This window comes from Lineus longissimus, chromosome 2, assembly GCF_910592395.1.
Source record: "Lineus longissimus chromosome 2, tnLinLong1.2, whole genome shotgun sequence".
In the NCBI taxonomy this organism is placed as follows: domain Eukaryota; kingdom Metazoa; phylum Nemertea; class Pilidiophora; order Heteronemertea; family Lineidae; genus Lineus; species Lineus longissimus.
Genome location: NC_088309.1, coordinates 7730313 through 7750329, shown reverse-complemented (window position 1 = coordinate 7750329; position 20017 = coordinate 7730313). Strand labels below are relative to the sequence as shown.

General features: G+C 40.2%; 1 protein-coding gene across 1 annotated transcript in view; it reads left to right on the top strand.

Moving 5' to 3' along the window:
• LOC135482488 (protein unc-93 homolog A-like) overlaps positions 1-19766 on the top strand; it is a 40183-nt gene extending 20417 nt beyond the window's left edge. Inside the window, exons 2-3 of the mRNA XM_064762555.1 lie at positions 15564-15831; positions 16998-19766. Coding sequence (XP_064618625.1) covers positions 15564-15831; positions 16998-17254 — 525 coding nt within the window. The 3' untranslated portion in view covers positions 17255-19766. The remainder of the gene's footprint in view (positions 1-15563; positions 15832-16997) is intronic.
• Positions 19767-20017: the final 251 nt, after the last annotated feature.

Below are 20017 nucleotides of genomic sequence, written 5' to 3'. Positions count from 1 at the left end.
TTTTACCATAAGTATACGTTTTGCAAGTGATGTAGATACACATACACAATAGATATTATCCAGGGTTTTAAAGAAAGAATGATCAGCGACAACACATACTGTATTAGGTTTGTCCAACCATTGTTATTGATGTAATTATAATGGATTGCTATATCTTCTTGTCTTATCAGAAAATGCCAAAGGGTGACAAACTGCGTCAATCAATGCGGCTAACAGAAGTAATTCTTTATGGTTCTAGGTAATAAAGGTACAGGAAAAAAGGTACAGGAAAAAAAGGTACGGAAATAAAGGTACAGGAAATAAAAGTACAGGAAATAAAAGTACTGGAAATAAAGGTACCGGAAAAAAAGGTACTGGAAATAAAGGTACACAAAATGGCATAAATAGGTAAAAAAGGTACACAATTTTTTTAGAATTTTTTTAGAATCTTATGTTCTTCAACTGGTTCAGATTCGGCCTATGCCTTCTTTTCTTGCCCATTTTCCTTCTTCTGTGACTAATATGGCTGTAAAACTTCTGGGCAATTGGTTAAGTGTTTAGAACTTACATGTACAGCCCCAATAAACTATTCATTTCGTACTTTATTGTATATCGGGATTTTATGTGATTTATCGCTTTGTACATGTATATAGGATGTTCCCGGGATCACATCATATAAACACGAAAAGAAATCAAACGGCAAAAATGTAATGTCGGATGACAACATCTCTTAAACATCACAATTGAATGCCATTGTCTCAAATGCTCGCAGAATTGATTAAAATAAAATTGACACCTCGTTCTTGATATTCAGTGGAAATAAATCGTGATGGGAATCGCTCTGGCAGGTGTGTTTGATTAATCTCCCGAAGCAGTGATAATAAAAAGTATCCATCCTTGCACCTGCTAAGTCACCTAAGCCCTCGATACAGGAGAAATCCATATCGTATCGGCTTTTCTTGACATCGACACCTCGAGGTAGGTTCTTTAAGGTCACATTTGTTTATAAGAACATTTGACTTGTTGCAGGCAACTTTTGGAGAGGTGTTTTAGAGGATTCTGTTTGAAGAACTGCTAATAATTGGAAATGAGATAAAGAGAGATGTCGAAAGGAAGATCAAAATTTGCGTCCGTGCACAAAAACTCTTTTTTTTAAATCATACCATGGCATTTTTTCCGTATAAAGAAAAAAATACATTGAGCTCCAATGAAAAAAGGAATCTTCATTAAACAGTGAATCACCCTCAGTCCGCTATGAAACTAATGGTTTCAGCTTTGAAATATAAATTCGACGTAATCTGAAAGTTTTCTTCAATTAAACCTCCGGGTGTTTTCCTTTGATGTCAACTCTTATTGTAACCTTGCCTTCATCAAGAATGTTGTTTTCTCGATCTTATTCAATATCCCAAGAGGTAATCACGATCAAGGTTGATACTTAATGTCCCTGCAGTCATGGTTCTCCTAATGGACTAATTGTGGTGTTGTTTTGTCTGGTGCGTGGTATTACCATAATAATATCATCCCCTGCCTTGTTTGTGTGCAGGACGTGACAGTTAAGTGTGATGTAAGCCGGCGCTGAGAAACAAATGGAGGGGTTTCGCCAGCAAAACATGTTATCTCACCCCTGATCAATTAACCCCGTCAATTATGGTCCGATTTGGTGAGAGATTTGTGTATTGTGTCATTTGCCGCCGTCTCGCTATTAGTTTGACGGATGCTGAACTAGCAGTCCAAGTGGCGACCTTTGCTGAGATAAACACATTGCACCCATTTCTTCCAACAAGGATTGATGATGTCAGTCTCGGTAAACGTCGGTTATTGTGAAAAACACTTGACTTCTTGCTTGGTCGCCGTCGAGTAGGAGCACCAAATGGTTTTTGATGGGTGTTTATAATGTCACCGAATGTGGCCATTTTGGTGCGGTGCAAAAAAGAAGTGGTTTGTTCCATGATGTTTTCTCCATTTAAGATCCCTCAAGGCTGGGAAAGGCGATAATAATGTCTTGCTCTTTCACTCAGTTGGCTATAACGAGGGTGCCAAACGTCCTTATGACAAGGTAGGCCATTTTGGCGCTGTACAAAAACTGACTTGTTCCTTATCCAATTACCTGTGAGGGGCACCCCTGACTGTTGAACGAATAAAAAAAGCCGCAAGCTCAGAAATGATCATTGGGACGGAAATGGGTTTTGTATTTGCATTTTCCAATCGTGCCGCTGCCGCTGCGATTTTTATGAACTAACTGAATGGATCTGGTGATGATCACTTTGAGACATCTTCATTTCATGCTTCAGCGATGGCTGTCACGCACTGAGGGGTGATTTGTGGTACACCGCGGCCATGCCCGTAATGGATCTGACCGCAACATGGTCGTTAGAGGTATTAGCGACGTCCTTATCCTATAAAGTAACGACCACTGCAGCTGACCGATACCTCAAGGGCTCAGAACCACATATAGGCATTTTGGTCGTGCTACCAGCTCGTCTAAAACCAACAGAAGAGAGACAGCTCTCCACGAATCATTTGTGATTTGGCTGTGAAATCTTGAATAGTGAGTGTTCGGGAAGATGTGCCAATGAGTGAGAAAAAAATTCGCTACGGATTGGCCACTGAAAACCGTTACAGTTCAATACCTGTTACCAAGAGTTTTATTTCGGCTTATTCTCTTTCTTCTTCCGCGTTCCGAGTAGCCATCAGCCAATAAAATATGCTGCAGCTCCTCGGGGCATTGTTCCTCAAAACTTCGTCTTCAGTGCCTTTACCTCCGGCCAAAGTCTTGACTGAAAGGATAATCTTATACTCTTTGCTGTTACAAAGGTCCCCGGCATACCCGACGATTGTAACCACTTCCTGCAGTAAGCTTACTCCAAGCTCAAAACAACTACAGGTTGTTGAGAAAATGTAGCCATTGATGTAACATACGCCTGTGCTTGGCTCGTTTACTACTTTCGCCATTATGCAGATACACGTAAAGGAAAAGAGCTCGAGCCAGCACAGAGCAGTTAGAAAGGAAATTGTATATCAAAGTATCCGATAAAAGAAGACACGGTATTCATGACTGGCTCAAACCTCCGTGGTCAGTGTCAATTTCCCTTTTATATTTTGCGGTCAAAAGAATAATGTCGCGGTCTGCAGTATAATCAGTGTACCAAAAGCATCCCGCTGCTTGTCATTTTCACCATTTTAACACGTTAATGGGTTTAGCAATTCCAATGCAACGGCAATCATTGAACATTCGACTCACCTATTCAACTGAGCTGTTCCGACATCGATGTACCGCAGCACCTCAGTCGGCAAAGTGCCAGATAACCATGTTGACGCGTAAGTATTTCAAATAGAGGAACATCATTTTAACATTGCTCAGTGTTTTTGCCTATTCAGCTCAGCTGGTGTATACCGAGGTACATACAAAAGGCTCTCGAAGTCCTGTCATTCTGAAGTTTGCCGCTTTTAGACACGTCAGTTCCAGCATACTGCCAACCACAGACTTTTCACTACGCCGCGTTTTCCTTTCTAAGAAAGGTAAGATGTTCAAGATTTTTGTTTGGGGCGTTACGAAATCTCTTTTTGGTAATTTTTACCAAAAAAATGTTCTTCGCGATTTTTATTTTCTCCTATCTCACTTGAGGCTTAAGCTAAATTCGCGAAAATAGAACACCAGTCCTGTAAATAATTTGGCGTTTTTCAGTATGTATGGGAGAGCATCATTTGAGAGCTTGCCATTACCAACTTACCTACTTGAAACTGAGTTGCATTTGACAGGCGCGCTTAAAAAATCCTCTTCATCAGCAATTTACGTCCCGCAATTTTGGTATGTTGCTGTTAAAACAGTGGTGCGTTTGACAGGCAGACCTTAAAATGTTTCTACATGGAGTTCAATAAACATGAAATGAAAATTGATTGGTAGCAAACATCCTGTTGGTTAAAAATTTCTTTCATTCAAGTGTTTTTCGTACGCCGTCATGTGGCAACCTCGTATACCAGGCGTTTCAGTATACCCCTTTCGCATTACGAGTGGAAAAAAACCTGAACCACGAGATGTAAAATTGTTGTAAGCTATAAATTATCGGTACATTGGTTATAGTGTAGGTTTTTGTCGCCCGATATTATTTGCCCATGTCCACAGTATATTTTTATATGAACTGATATTTGATAAACAGGTATCAAATAATCAACGTTGTTTGTGGATTCAGGCAGGCACTGAAAGATACATACTCATATTGTTGCCCGTCGATAAATGCTTTGATTATCGTGAACTGAAACGACAGCAAACTATTTCCGAAAACTACTGTCTGAAGTTTTCTATATGGCAAAACAAAAGGAAAAGTTTCCAACATTTCGTTACCAGATTTTTCAGAATGACTCAAAGAACCAAGATTCACATAAAGAAATAGTAATCAATGCTTCTCGGGCAAAAGGTGCGTCTTCGGTTTGCCACTGATTAACTTTGGCAGAGCAAATCGATGCCTTTGATGTTTCACTTCAACAAAATAAAAATGCTGGTTCTGCCCTTTTTGAATTACCACGAAAGCGTATTTATAGTCAAAAGAAGATAAAGTTTGCTGGTTTACCTCTTTTTGTATAACTATACAATATGTACATGTAGTCAAAAAAACTTTGTTGCCGTTGCTGTTTGGCTTAAGATCAGAACGAGAGGAAACCTTTCTTGAAAGGATTAGTATAAAGTGCAGGGAATGGTCCAGTTAATCCATATAAATACGACAAGACATGTCCCAAAGAAATAGGTCTGAAAAACCGTCTAACATATAAGTATTAACGCTTATCGCCTGTCGGTTCCCACGAAGAGTCACCAACTACATAAAATACGAAGAAATTGGCAGTCGTAAAAATTTTGGACCTAATTCGAACTTGGAAGCTTTCGTATTCGCGAGATGATAACATATCATGTCAGAAATAACTCTAGGGGTCGTACTTACTTCCACATAATCAGACAGCGAGCGTCTCAGTTTCCGCTTCCCGAAAGGAGGACTTCGCCGATCGATTTCGCGCGTTACCCGAGACCGAACCAAGGCGGCTGAACTATTGTCATCTCCTTTGCGGTCGTCCCCCGCTATTCTGATTGCGTTCATGTCACCCGGAGGATCAGCTTTCCGACAAGCTCTTCCGAGGTTTCCCCGGGCGTGATAAGGGATCACTCCTCACGCAGACCGCGCTGGAAATCTTCAATAATAAATCAAGCGTGCGCTTCATTTCACTCGATCTCATCAGAATAAATACGAATAAGATGTTGTTTTAGCCGCAGCGTGATAAAGCGCAGGAAGCACGCTATGTTCGCGAAGGTTATACAATTATTGGTTATAGATTTGCTTTCGCTGATATTCTAAATTGAAAGAGTGCTATGCAAATACAATATGATTGGATTTATCCAATTTGTATGTTTATGCCTGGTTCCTCTCCAAAGGACTTTTTGTCTGTCGAATTTGGTTTTAAGGAGCAGAGAGGGAACTGCACCAATAAAAGTGATATAATAACAGTTTTATTTTTACTTCGCAATGTCCGATCTACTCTACATGCGAAACATTCTGCTTGAAAGATATTATATCTTCGACTTTGGTAAGCCCTAAATGCTGTGATAGATCAGCAACAACGTATCGAGAAAGTTTTCAGGTGTAGCAGCTCAACTATAATAATCCTCATTTTTCCAATAAATAAAACGTGGTAGAACCGGCCGTAGGGCCTATGTTTAAACTAAAATGCTGCAGCTGCTCGATTTTTGTCACTTCAAAATTTATCTATTTTTTTAATTTCTGTCAGCTCATCGGTAATGATGTGGCGATACTTTTTACAGCGAATTCTTCTTGTTTACGTCCATATATTATGAGTGATAACGTGTAATTCGAATTACACTCCCCAAGGCGTCACGACGCACCGCTGAAATCCCATCGCGAAGCTTCTCGGCAAAAATCTCAGACGAGCATCCTATCTGAAGAGATCTGACAAGATTTGTGTCTCGGCATAACTGGATGTTATGATCAGATTGAACAAGTTTGATCGGCTACCCAGATCAAGCCATGAATACGAGGCGTCTAATAGGTTATCGATCAGTTAGATTATGAGTGGCAGTGCGCCTCCAGGCATGGTTTGGTTGGCGTTTAGGCCACCCGGGCTTACACGAACACGCTAGCGGGAGTTGACGGCGTGTGATTTGATGTATTGGTGTCTCTAGATCTTTTTCAGTCGAGATATAACATTGTGCTGTACACAGGAGAATTGTGAAATCAAGACGTACTGCCGAATGTTCACAGCAAACGTTCACCACTGTAGCTGTCGATGGGGGGGGACCAAAGTTATTGTTGATATTCTTGCAATAACGCCATCCCCGAGCACCAGGCGAGCGCATCTCATCTTAATCATTTCGAACGCCTAACGACTGTACCCAAGAGAATGTCAACTCGGTCGTTATCAAGACAGTGATCCATTTTCGAACACTGGTAACAACCATAGAAAAGTCTTGTGCATAATCACAACACAGGAGTCACATAGTTCAGATACATGGCCAAAAGGTAAACACAAATCAATTTGAGCTTGGCTTTCTCGCGAAGTGTTCGTCGTGATAGGGATGATGGCAATAACCGCCATCTTAGTAATCAATTTCGGATGTCCCATCAACCTGTATTTTACTCATCCATTTCCCGGCTTCCTGCGCGATATCCCCAACTGACGGAAATGCACTCGTCGCCTCATAAGAGGGTGTTTAATTACTCTGATATTGCCCCGCCTAGAGAATATGCCCCGTCAATATTCAAGAGCCAGCCGCTGCGCTTTCACCTTAAAAACTGATAGTTGTGGAACTAATTACTGGAATTCTGCATATACATGGACGCTTAGACGAAGTGAGACACCCGGCACACCCGTAAGAAAACGATTCGCGTCTAGTAGAAACACTTAATAAAAAAAACAAAATGCTACTGAGACTGCTAAGCCGAGGCAGGGTGGTACAACATTAATAATATCTAAAGTCAATGGCAAACTGGAAAATTTATCATCGGTGGTGAATACTCAGTCTATGGCTGTCCGGAAGAGCACCTAAATCATACAATTAAAACTCCATTATTGCAGGGTAATATATTGTTTGTAATGCTACTCTTAGTGTGATTCGAACCGAAAGGTTGCTTTGCAGAAGATACTGGTTGCCATCAACTACGTAGATGCCGGTGTAAAAAAAGATAATTTCTAGTTGCTTCAGCACGATATTTACAAGGTGGTGTCGTGTTAACAGGAGGTTCAAGGGTTTGCACCTGCTCTGAGTAGTTCCCCTGGCAGTTCTCTAAAAGTAACATCATTGAATGCGCCGGCTCAGATGAAAGAAAGGCCTCAATGTAACGCCGATTTTGTTTAAAATCCACGTTTGTAATCTCAAGCAAAGTTATTAAATTTAAGTGAGTGCATTTTATGATTTTTCAGATCATCTATTTTTACGTTTTAAGACAGAAACAAATAAAATAAATGAACTAAGTATAGTGTAAATGGCCAAGTCATTGTCTTTTATCTGTATAAAAGCAGCATACATGTTGTGATTGATACATGTACTTTATACTAGAATCACCTTATGACACGGACCACAAGCAAGCACTGTTCAAGACACGTAGAAGAAACGGAATATAATCTTCAGAAATCGTGTATGTAAGAATTTTTACATCATATTCGGAATATATGCAACAGTTGTAGCTTTTTCTATCTTTGTTTATTAATAAGTAGGATTCAAGCTGACTCAAATGACTGACAGCAACCTGTTTACGTGTACAAACATTAACATTACGCCAACGAACAAACCATCCTTTCTAAACCGACCAACATGGTGTTTGTACTTCCGCATATTCGTGTAGATCTACCGCCGCAGCCTATGATAATGAAACACAAATCTACCACTCTTGCTCATTCCGTTCGAATTAATGGCCCAATGTTAGTATGTTTATACTCGCAATAATCATAGAACATTGCTATGTGATTTATGTTACTTTATTGATACCGTAGATGATAATGATAACTACATGTATGTTATATCCAGCCAAGAAACTTCCTAGACTGATGGTTCAACTGATGCTTTTATCACTTGATAAACAGTTATGAGATGAAAAAAAACCTCCTAATGAGCGTCACCATTACAAAACAGCCCTTTGTTTGAAAATGATCCATAAATGCTTAACTTATTTGCTCAGATGGGACGAGACGTAGCTTTGAAAAGGTATCAACAGCGAAGCGATAGCTTTACTGGAACGAGGCACAGAACTGCTCAGAGCCCATTCTTCATTCAGCAGCGACAGAATGTGTAATCAAACACTGATGATGACAATTTTCTGCCCGAATTGGCATTCAAAACCTTCATGAACTGATTAATCATTCTCAAGATTAACCTGTTGAAGTGGATATGCAAAGTAAACTCGGTTATTCAAGGCACTTTGTAAGAAGGTGAATTGCTGATGAGATTTAAAAACTAAAATGAGTAAAACTCAAAACATTACAGAATCCCTAGGCAATAGCAAGTAACTATCTAATTAAAACTTTTGAAAACAGCATCTATGTATGAAACTAACTTATAAGATTGCAAAAAGGCAACCTAATTAACGCGTTTCCCTAGCTCACATGTAGCCGGTAATGCCTGAAGAAGGTTTTGTAAGACACTAATTACCGCTAGACGGAAAACACGGTGACGTCATTGTCTACATCTCTTACAGCGATCTTTCGCAGGGACGGATAGGCATTTAATAGCAAAATCCGTAATACGTAATACGTGACATTAAAGCTGTCAGACTGGACTCCTGTCAGTCCAAGAAGAGCTTTTTTCAGATATAAACAACATAAAGCAGAGTAGACGGCGATGGCGTCCGATGCTGACCGAAAGACAAACCCAATGATCTGTTCGGAAAACAAGAATCCGTTCTCCCACCAGAAATGTAAGTTGTTCAAAGTAGTTGATAGAATATAAAAACCAGTATACATATATATGAAACCTTCAGAAAATCCCCGGGCATTACCATGTTACTAACTAATTAAAACTTTTAAATAATGCATCTACGTGACTGTACAACAAACTTGTAGGTGGAAAAAGGGCATCGTAATTAAATGCGTTTCCTGACACCGCATCACCAGTAATGCCTGAAGGAGGCTTCCTACCAACTCTAATTACCGCCATGGCGTCGGTATACGGAAAAACGCGGCTTAGTTACCACACCAACCTCTATTTGCCGCGATGGACAGTCATTACGAGACAATAGAGCTGCGAGACCAAGAGACGAGCTAAACAGCTGTTGAAATCGTCTTCTAAGATCCCTGTAGACTTTCTGATTAGCCGGTCTAAGTATCTTAGGAGTATTTCGATTGGGCTATCGATTGCCTGCAGTTGTGTTCTGAGAGCCATCGCAGTCTCTCGGCACTATGGCGGGGCTTTAATCACTTCTGAAGAAAGACTCGTTCCGATGGAATGCGTCTTTCGTGAGATGTGCTCGCCTTTGATTGTGTTGATGCAGGCTTTCGTGGCTGCTCTTATCTCCTGTGGTGTTGGATTGAATTTTCTCATCTCGCATTCTGAAGTTTCTTTGAATTTTGGTGTGTGGTGTGTTCTGTGATCACGTGGATAAAGTAATTGAGCGCAAAACCCAACGTCGCTGATATCTTTGTCAGTGCCATATACAAATGTATAATTGATCAGTCTTTTCAATGTCAAAGTCAAAGTCGAATCGTTAACTCTGGCAAATCAGGTCGAAGTCTTGATGATCTGAAGTCGTGATACGGCGGCGGATTTGATTAAAAATCCCTTGACAGTTCTGAGCTTGTCTGCAATGATCAACCTTCTTCCTTCAGTTGAGCTAGCTTCTTTTGTCCCCCTTCAAAGCTACGATATTTACAACAACGCCTTTTCGTTGGACAGAAAGTGGCGCAAAATCATTAATCTCATACTAAAAAGCCGTTAAAGCTTAGCTGGAGTGCAGGCGCCGAAAGCCTTTCGTAGCCAGACACCTTTAATGATGGACAATCCTTTCATGCTCTCGCCTGTACATGATCACCCCGGTGAATTTTCAGGTCCCATCAAAATGTCACTCATAATGATCCAGGGACAATGAACCTGGTCCGGCAATCGATGTTTACTTAGCCGTTACTACGGTGACCCCCCAACTGCACTCGCATCCCTGCAATAACCACACTAAGTGGCAAAGTTACTGCAGCAATGCTTGAACCTGTGGTGCGAAATTAATTTACTGAATGATGTACAATTATTGATGGTGCAATATCGGACTACCATTCAAAGACCATGCAGTGGGGGGGAATTGACATGCGTCGTCCCGTCAATGTTTCACACTGAATGAGTTTTTTTTCAAACTATCTCTTTGTTAGAAATCCACTTGAAAGATTTTACGGCTAATAATCAGTTGCTTTATATATGTTGGCAATCGGCCGAATTTCCCCCAAAATGAAATAGTATAATATTTCGACCGGAAAGCTAATTCCTTGTACATTCATCCCGTCACAGGAAGGCCAGCCGTTTGTCATCACAAAGACATATTAAATTGACCCCGTCTCAGCCGCACATGACCGATACTGTCCCCTACATTGTCGTCAGTTCCGTTATGCGATCACTTCCATATTCTTCCCGGGCAACCAATTAGACCAATATCATATAGCGTCTTATGGGACGATTATCACATCGTTAGGCAAACCAGACATCAGATTCCCATCAACTGGATCATCCATCACGACACGCAATCCTGACCGATGGAAAGAAGTGCCTAGCTGTTCACTGAGTTGAGTAGTTGGCTGGGCAGTACGGACAATGATGGCCATCAACAGTACAGTGCAAAGCTACATAGTGCATGGCGCAGTATGCGAACGGTTCAGTGCTTCATGATGTAGTTGGCAGGGCAGTGCATAGAATGGTTGCCGAACTATCAAGTCTGCAAGGCGGGTACACATAGTGCATGGCGCATACAATTTACGGACGGTTCAGTGCCTCATGTAGTTTGCCAAGTTGTACAACGTTGGCCAAACTATCAACAGTGCTAATCTGGTTCACAGTGTCTGAAGCAGACGGTTCAGTAACTCGTCGACGAGTAGTTGACAGGGCAGTTTGTACGTCGGTGGCCAAACCATCAACAGTGCTAAACTGGTGCACAGTGTATGGCGCAGTCAGCAGATGATTCAATGAGTCGATCGGGTAGTTGACAGCTAAGGCTCGGATGATGACTAAAGGTGATGAACGTCTGAACTTTCGTCAATGAGGGAAAATGTCTCAGGGGTTTGTGTGCAGAGTCGGAGAGGCGAACATTGACCCTTTATTTCTCAGGATGGTCGAGACCAAACATGATGAGGAAGTGAATAATACGAGAAGACGCAATGATCCACAGGGCATTCTTGCCTCTCTGTGCCCATCAGACGCCGTCATATCCGACGCCGATGACCTAACTCGATTATCTCTTTCTATCAAAGATATGGGAGAATCTGATATCATGACTGCTCTGGTATATAGCGAGGTGGACGCATAGGCCGCCTCTCCCACATGATTGAACATATCGCAACCAATCGGCCTCATCTGTCTACGGACAACGTCATTTCAGGAAAGGAAACGTAATCCAATGTAGGCTATACAACAGTGATTTGAGTTTGCACCCGGTCAAGATTCTGTCTAAGAATAGAAAAGAAAGCTTCGCCTTTCACTAGACGTTATACCTGCGGACACGTTCGCGGTTTAGCGTTGTGATGCGACAACATCGCCGAACGATGAAAAAAGCTATCTCCGCTCGAATTAGATACGGAAAATTTGTTTTTAAGTCAGGGTAACTAAAACTTGTCAGTGGTCACGAGAAAACGGTGTTTATCATACTGACAAACAAGGTGATCTGAATGACTAGAGTTCGCTTTCAAAAAGAACTTGGTAATAATTCTAATCCAAGCACTCGAAGGCGATGATGATGTTCATTTCTGTCAAAATTGCTGAGTTTCCAAGATAATTACATTGAGTGCCTTTTTTCAATGGGAAGATGTGGATCACAAATGATAGACTGTAACTACTTCTAAGGTATAACTACTTCATAATTATGTACCGCAAACATCTGTGGTAGTTTCATTGTGGAGGAAAGCGTGCATCTTCTGAAAAAAAGAAAAACGTCTGATATTTTTCTTCGTCGTACTGTAAAAAGACGGCCATGCGCACAATATACATGTACCATGCGGTTTCTCATCAAAGGCTATTTTTTATCACATTCGCTAATAGATGCAAGGAGCTTTAGATCGCTGCCAGCCTGCAACCGGCGTGGAAATAAAGAAGTTATATGATAACTATACAAAGTAATATTGCATTGTCGGAAATGGTTTTGCGCTCTCGATCAGACGCGTGTTCTACCAGACTACAACAGGGAAACAAATCCCTTTATAATACTGTGCTTTGAACGACGACGTTAACCCAACTGTCACAATCTGACTGACAGCATGACTCAAATGAGATGCAAAAGCTGATTACGTCCTGCGATTACGTCATAAACATACACGTACTCTATCCATAGATATGAGAGGTCAGTTTCGCATAGATGCCGTACTTTTCTTTCCGCGTGTAGGGCGTTAATTTGAATTCAGAGGACGTTTTCCAGTCATATAGCTGCGGAATGGTACATTGTAGACAGGTCAAAAATGGATTCCAGTCATACATTTAGTTGTGATAAGAATGTAGGAAAAGGCTGGAGTAAGAATGGGACTCTGACCTCTTAAGTCCGCGGAGAGAGTACAAGATATATTATCCCATGCAGCCAGAGTTTTATCAACTTTGTATCCTGGCCGTTGTTAGCCTGGCATACCGATAAAAGAAAACATATGACAAGAGGGAAAACAGTTAAAATCTAGACAAAGCTCACTTTTATAGTGAAAATGCTGAGCAACACGTGGGAGTTTTCGCATGCTTGTTGTATACCATTCCAACTCTGCAAACACATGGAACGAGGTTTGTAATATCGGATACCTCCATTTTTTTCTCGTTCTTCATTTCCTCAGTTGTGTTGAACCAGTCATGACCCAGGAAGTAACTGTTGCATATTCGAGTCCCCCGGAATGTTATCACACCCTAAGAAAACAATCACGGTACCATTGAGTGGCTGCTTTTCCCATTTCATTAATTCCTAGCTTGTAGCGATTCCTGATCATTGGATCTATGATTCGATCACAAACCATGCGCTGAAGGCCATTGAGGTAGTATCGGCGCGAAATCATCGCGAGGGAGACCCAAATTAAGCCGCACCATCGTTTCCCAAGAACTCCCTCGGCCATTTCTGCAATAATTGAATCCTTGATTCCCCATGGGTCTAATAGGTTCACGGATCTTTCATCTGCAGTCACAAATTAGATTTATCATTAAAGAAATGTTTTTAGGCGAATCTGCGCGACACTTCGCCGATTTTGTTAGCGCTATTTCCTAATGATCTTATCATGTTACCGTTTAGCCGCGGAAAACGCGCCGCATACCTCACGGCGCCTGGCATTTCTGAGTGAAGGAAATCTCGGAAGCGCCAACAAGCGGGTCTTGTTCCGGCCACCTACTTTTACGAGGAAGCCGTTGATCTTATATATTCGGCTGAAGAAGCTACCACTGGGCCGAGCACGGTGCTGGAGTTTAAACAATTTCCAGCGCCGTGCCTCGCAGTGATAAGCTATACCTCATTACCAATACCATGCAGAAGCAGATGGAACAGTTGAAATTTGTATTTTCAATTCCTTTCCCCTAGCAACATCATCAAACAAACTGATATATCGTGATTTCCCATTTATTTTACAAATTTGTTGAAATTGCTCACTTAGTGTCGGCGCAAGGCAACCAACAGCGACGAACAATGTTAAGAAGGAATTTTCCTTTCCATATTCTACATTACAAACACCGTTCAAGATATCGAAAATTTGTTCAATTCTTGTGTTTTCGGTGAGTAATCACCAATAATCGGAGTGTATTTTTCTGATTAAATTGACTGATAGGTTGAAAGCATCACGTTGTAATAAATTTGATTTACAACGGTTGAATCTCGTAAACACGGGGTCTTCGACAAAGTTTCGAAGCTCATAACTACGATCGAATGGCCCATTACTTATCAAAGTATTCCAATGCAACTTTATACCTATCATACATCATTCCACTCGCCGTTTCATTTTGCTCCACCGCGTTGCTCTTCTCCTCGTACTGTGTCTCGGGCAGCCGCGCGTTTGCGCAAGCACGGCTGAGACGGTTAGTTATGGAAACAAGAAAATCCCAAGAGATCACAATTTCATTTAGCATTTGCATTAGTATTCATGGCGCAGCAGCAATATTGTTTGAAAATTAATACAAACGCCGACGCAGTTTCTGTTTATGACGTTAGATGAATGGAATTGGGTCTTGTTTACTTTGATAAAAGGGGCTTCAGGCCATCACCTCACCCCTATGAAGCGATAATAGGCATGACCCTATTCCTGTGTGTTCCGTGCTGGAAATAGAACGAAGAACTATTGGGCCCGGGGAAATCAGGATCGTCGGGTCGTGATACTTCATGAAATGCACACTACAGTATTTTCTGAACATAAGCTGACATTGTTTTATCATTATCAATTATTATGGTTGGATGACAATAAATTTGAATAGCTATGTTTCTGAGTCATTTGATATGAAATAGACGAAGAGCCAACAAATAGTACCAAAATCCCTTACTATCGAACGGATTTCTCGTGAGCATAACAAATGTTCTTTAGCCCCTCAAGCAGATACTGTTAAGTATACTAATAGATTCATTTCTTTACATCTAAGCCTCTATATATTAGATTTTTGTGTAATGTATGTCTCTAAAATATTCTAAATAGCGGAAGCAACAAGACTCGAAGTGCGTCTTAAAATGGAATAATTGTATTTAATCTATCTTGTTATAACATTATTTGCTTGGAAATTAGATATGTTTAATCTTAAGTACTTAGAGTGGCGGCTACTACGTTTTTTAGGGAATGCTTTTAAGCTAATTAGACTCAGGCGAAACTGCTTGCGATCATATGCAGGCTGGCATATGGAAGACGATAAAAGTGGTCATAACACAACATGGAATCGAGTTCTAGTGACGATGGTCGAATGTTCGGGTTTTGACCTGAGTATCTAGAGGTTTTTTTCAGAATGTAAGGTAAAAATCATGTATCTTTTCCACATGTAATGAGCCGAGTTTCAAAATATCTATGAGAAGGATCGGCCCCTATCCAGACCAAAAAAACGCTCAAATGAAGACGAAAATGAGATGTCTTTACTTAGAAATTGTGCTTGGTCACAATTAGATCATCTAAAAGAGCATATTCTTCTGAAAAGCCTATAGCTTGCTTCACCCATCGTATTTCTTTTTTTCAGATTGAAGCTTGTCTCTTTAATACCGGTGAGACGTTTTGGTTGTTCCCGAAATTTCAGTATTACCATGTATAGAATAGACAGCTAATGTGGCCATACTTTTCAGTCGCGAGAAACATTCTGTCTGACGTGTATGGAACAGACTAGGGGAACACCTGAATTACCTCTATTTCTCTATCGTATTACAGTCTTTCCTATCAACAACGCCTAACTCTTCCAATGCTCGTCTCTCTCGTTCCAGTCGTACGTGAACTGTGCACTTGGTGTCCACAATATCGGCTTCACCATGATTACATTTGGTGCTATCACTGCAGCAAGTGCATTCGTCATTGGTTTCCTAGTCAAGCACATCAAGAGGATAGCTATTGTAATCGCTGGTGCTGTCTTTCACGCCAGTCTCATTCTGGCCCTCTACCTCTGGAAGCCGAGCATCGAAGACATTCCTATGTTCTACGTGGTAGCAGCGTGTCTGGGCCTGTGTGACGCTATTTGGCAGACCCAGAGCAACAGTAAGTAGCTAAGCAACTTAATTTCATTGCAGTCCAAGAGTTTAGAAATGCCAAGTTTGTTTTGACAAAAACGACGGAAAATATCTACCTTTCCAAATTCATATTCGACCAATTACACCCACGGGACACATGAGGAACCCTAAATTGAAGTTAATGGCGTTTTTATTGATGTGGTTCTGCGAAAACATTGCAACTCCGCTCAATTTAGTCCAAATAGGTCTCCCAGTGAGCCATTATCGAAAAAAATGTAATTTCTGGTCTATCAAATATAAACCAGTAGCTTCCTTCTGTCGATGTGCATTGTTTAATATAGTGCGTGGGTTAAGTGACTTTACCCCCAAATCAACTTCTCCCTTGACATTATAACATCCGAATTTGGAATGACAACGGAATTTTCGGTCTGTTTCAATGATTTCCCTGGGGCTAAATTTGTTTCGAGCGACTGCGACAGAACGTGATAGAGCTAGCGTCTGACAATCCCCGCCAGCAATGAGCTAGTTATTATATTCAGGAACAAGTAAATCTCATTTGTACAGATGAAAGGTTAACTCTGCAATAAGATCAACTAATCAACAAATGCTATCTGGGAGAAGATACAATACATTGGTGATAATATATGGGTTGTATGCTGTATTAGTATTATTATTATTATTATGGCGTTAAATACACTTCACACATGGGCAACACTTTTCAGGTTTAATTTTTTTTAAATCAGACCTTATTGAATTTTCGAATGTGTATTTGATTTAACTAGTTGTCACTAAAAAGGAAAAGAAAAATATATATCTTTAAGAAAACTAATTAAAAGTCTTTAGTCGGTATCTGAGACAATCACAATTGTTTTATTTTTTGGACAGCGGCACTGGTTGTGCCTCAGTAAACCTTTGCACGTTTGTACAGATGAAGATAATTTATCAGAAACTTCTATCTAAAAAAAGTAGAACTGATACGTAAAAAATAGCAATGCATGTGGTGTACATTGGGACGTTATCTCATCACCATCCTTTTTAAATTACGGAACCAATTTGCTGAGAATATCCAAGCAATCTGTCGGTATTTTTTGGCCCGGATTCTTAGAATACGAAGAACACTTAATAGACATCCTTCAGGGTACTGATGTGCTAAAATATCTGCCAAATCTAATTTCCTGTATAATCTTCTTTCAGCCTTGTTCGGGGTGCTGTTTCCTGAAAAGCAAGAGGCCGCGTTCGCAGCGTATCGTATATTTCAATCCTTGGGATTCGCCTTGGCATTCGGCTACAGTTACTTCTTGTGTGTGGAGACCAAACTCTATATCCTCGCTTCTGTGCTCGTCATATCACTTGGATTATACAGCGTAATAGAATTCAGGTTGAAACAGAGTCATCACAGACATCATCATCGTGATTGCCACCATATCAAAGCACAACTAGTGACGCTGTAAGCAGATTGTAGTGTCGTCAGTGATATTGATGTACTGTATTTTCAATGGCGGTGTGAAAAAGTTATAAATTTTCATGTGGTAAACTTTGTGTGGGACCATCTATTCAGGATGACCCAAAAAAAGTGCCACCCATGAACATTTTGATAAAATTTAGAATCGAAGGTATCCTATCGAATCAAGTCCAGATTATGAGCTTATACATTAAGTTAAATCTATGCCTGACTTTCATACCAAGTTTCACGACGATGGTCTTTTAGGCTTTGTAGTATGCCCTTTCAAGAAAATGGTCAAAACAAAAAAAGGCATATCAAGCACATTTCATTGTTAATACGACAGAAACGCATTCCTGACAGGCTACGCTTTTCCATGACTGCTATTGCCGTTTTCAGGTTTTGGATTGCTTTGGGCTTGTCCTCGTGGATTTCTGCAGTAGCATCGACATGATCATGGGTGGGATTTTTTTAATCACCCCGTACTGGCAATATCAGGGATACGACAAATATTGTCGTTGCTGTCAACGCAGCTTATCAGACATTCAGCAATGATTTGATACTTAATCAGGTATTCCGTTAATCATCGTGCGGTGATTAAAAACAAGACATTGACCTCTGAAATTGCTTACTCCATCACCGAAAATGCATTTTCTTGACAACAGGAAATGACCGAGACTCTAACAACTATAAGTAAAATGCTGAAATATTATGATTCATAAACTAAACATGAAGTCATGATAATACATGTACCTTGAATACCTTTCCAGGACCGATGATGAAGCGAGGCATTTTTCGAGGGGCATTCCGAGGCGGGCGTCGGTAGGTTATTCCGAAGTTTCCTTCGAAATACCAACTAACTTGCGTTTAACATTGTTCGTATGATGAACGTGTACCTTTATTAACTTATTTGCCAAAAATAGATTAAAATTCCTCTCATCTCATCTTCTCCATAATCAATATAAGATTATCTCAAAATCCGTACGAAAGGTTGCCAGCTTGCTATGGAGTACACTGGTCATTCCTTGAACATGTTGCACGATGCCAAAAATGATATAACCCTCTAACATTCTACATGTAGATAAATATTATGACGTAGGACTCTATATAGTTAGGCTTTTAAGTATAGTACACTTATACTCCAGACACCAATCTTGTCATATCATGTTAATATCAATATCGTGTTCCTATTCTACCCTTTTCTACAGCTCGTCTTCATTCGCACAAAAGATGGCGATCCATATATCATGTAATCCAACATTTTACTAATCATCATGTGCTAAAAGAAAGTATTATTTTTATAAACTATCCCATATGACGGTCTCATATTGAGATGATGTATTGTTCAGTTTCTTTCTGATGTTCATGTTATACGCACACTGTGGTCGTAAAAAGTAAGGTGTTGTGGATATAATCCGGATTTTGAGATTTGTTGATTGATTAAACATGGGCTCCACTATAAAAGGAGACAGATCATCTGCCATTCACTCCTTCAGAACCGCAGATGGAGGTTCTAATAGTACATCACGTAATGCATTTTTCAAATTCGGCTATGCATTAGAAGGCTACCTGGATGAGTTATCAGTTGGTAGGCGCTATCGTACACCCAACTATCAAAGTGAGAAGACACAGCGAAAGTTATAAGCTTTCTTAAAGAAAGGTATGGAAATTACGTTGCCCTGGATAATCTCGTACACAGGAGAACTTTGTGATGTCTTTTCAGATGACGTGTTGTTCAGTTTTTCATTATGTTTATATCATAGGCACAATGTGATTAGATTGATGTCGATTCCGGGGGGTTAGAGTCAAAATTAAGGAAATGTTAAGGTTTTTTTGTTTTGGACCTATTGACTAATAAAATGAAACTTAGCCATTTATCATTCTCGTCATTGCCAACGGACTTCAGTAAGATGTCTATTAAGGGAAATATCGAGATTCTGTGAACGGCATGGTGTATACTACATATTCGAATAACTTCATCAAGGACTGAGCGTGTCGGCGCGACTGAGCACAGATCAAACGCACTGAATGCGTGCCGCAAGGATTTCGATACCATGCAGTTTCTGAGGAAATTGACACGACTCGCATTGTACTTATCGTTTGAGATAAGACTGACTGATTACATCGGTGCATGGCAATAGACTTGAGAAATGTCATCAACAACTGGGTGCAGTGGGTCGGGCCTTGGAGCGCTGCTAAAGGTTTTTTTAAAGGATAATGCAGTTATGATGTTTATATTAGTAAGTGGGTTGTGCAACTTACTGTTTTTTTCCGAATCTTTTTCGGAGGGGAACATTGAATTATCTAGTCATTTTGAATGGGAACTTTTAAGTTATTGGTGTATAATATCAGTATCTTTTAAAGTAATATGATACATGTACATTTGTACCGTAGCAAATGTGGTTGTGATAATATAACATTATGTCAAATTTATATTATGGATATACATGTACGTGTATAAATGTATGTTGTATGCCATCATTAGTGATGTCGCAGTTGACCAATGCTGATTATCAGGCAGTTCAGAAATAAACTGAAATTATATAAGAGATAAACTTGTTATACTGTTATTTTATTCTTTTCCTAGAGTTGTCGACTTCTCATTGTAAGGGTCCCAAATGGTCATGATGATAATGATGTTATCTTTCATTCTGACAGTTGGGACTCGTACTGTAATGACTATAGTCAACAACTCTAATTATGAAGTGTCAAATGCATTCATTTCTTGTCATCAAGTTCTCCGAAAATCAACATCTTTTACGCAAATACAAAA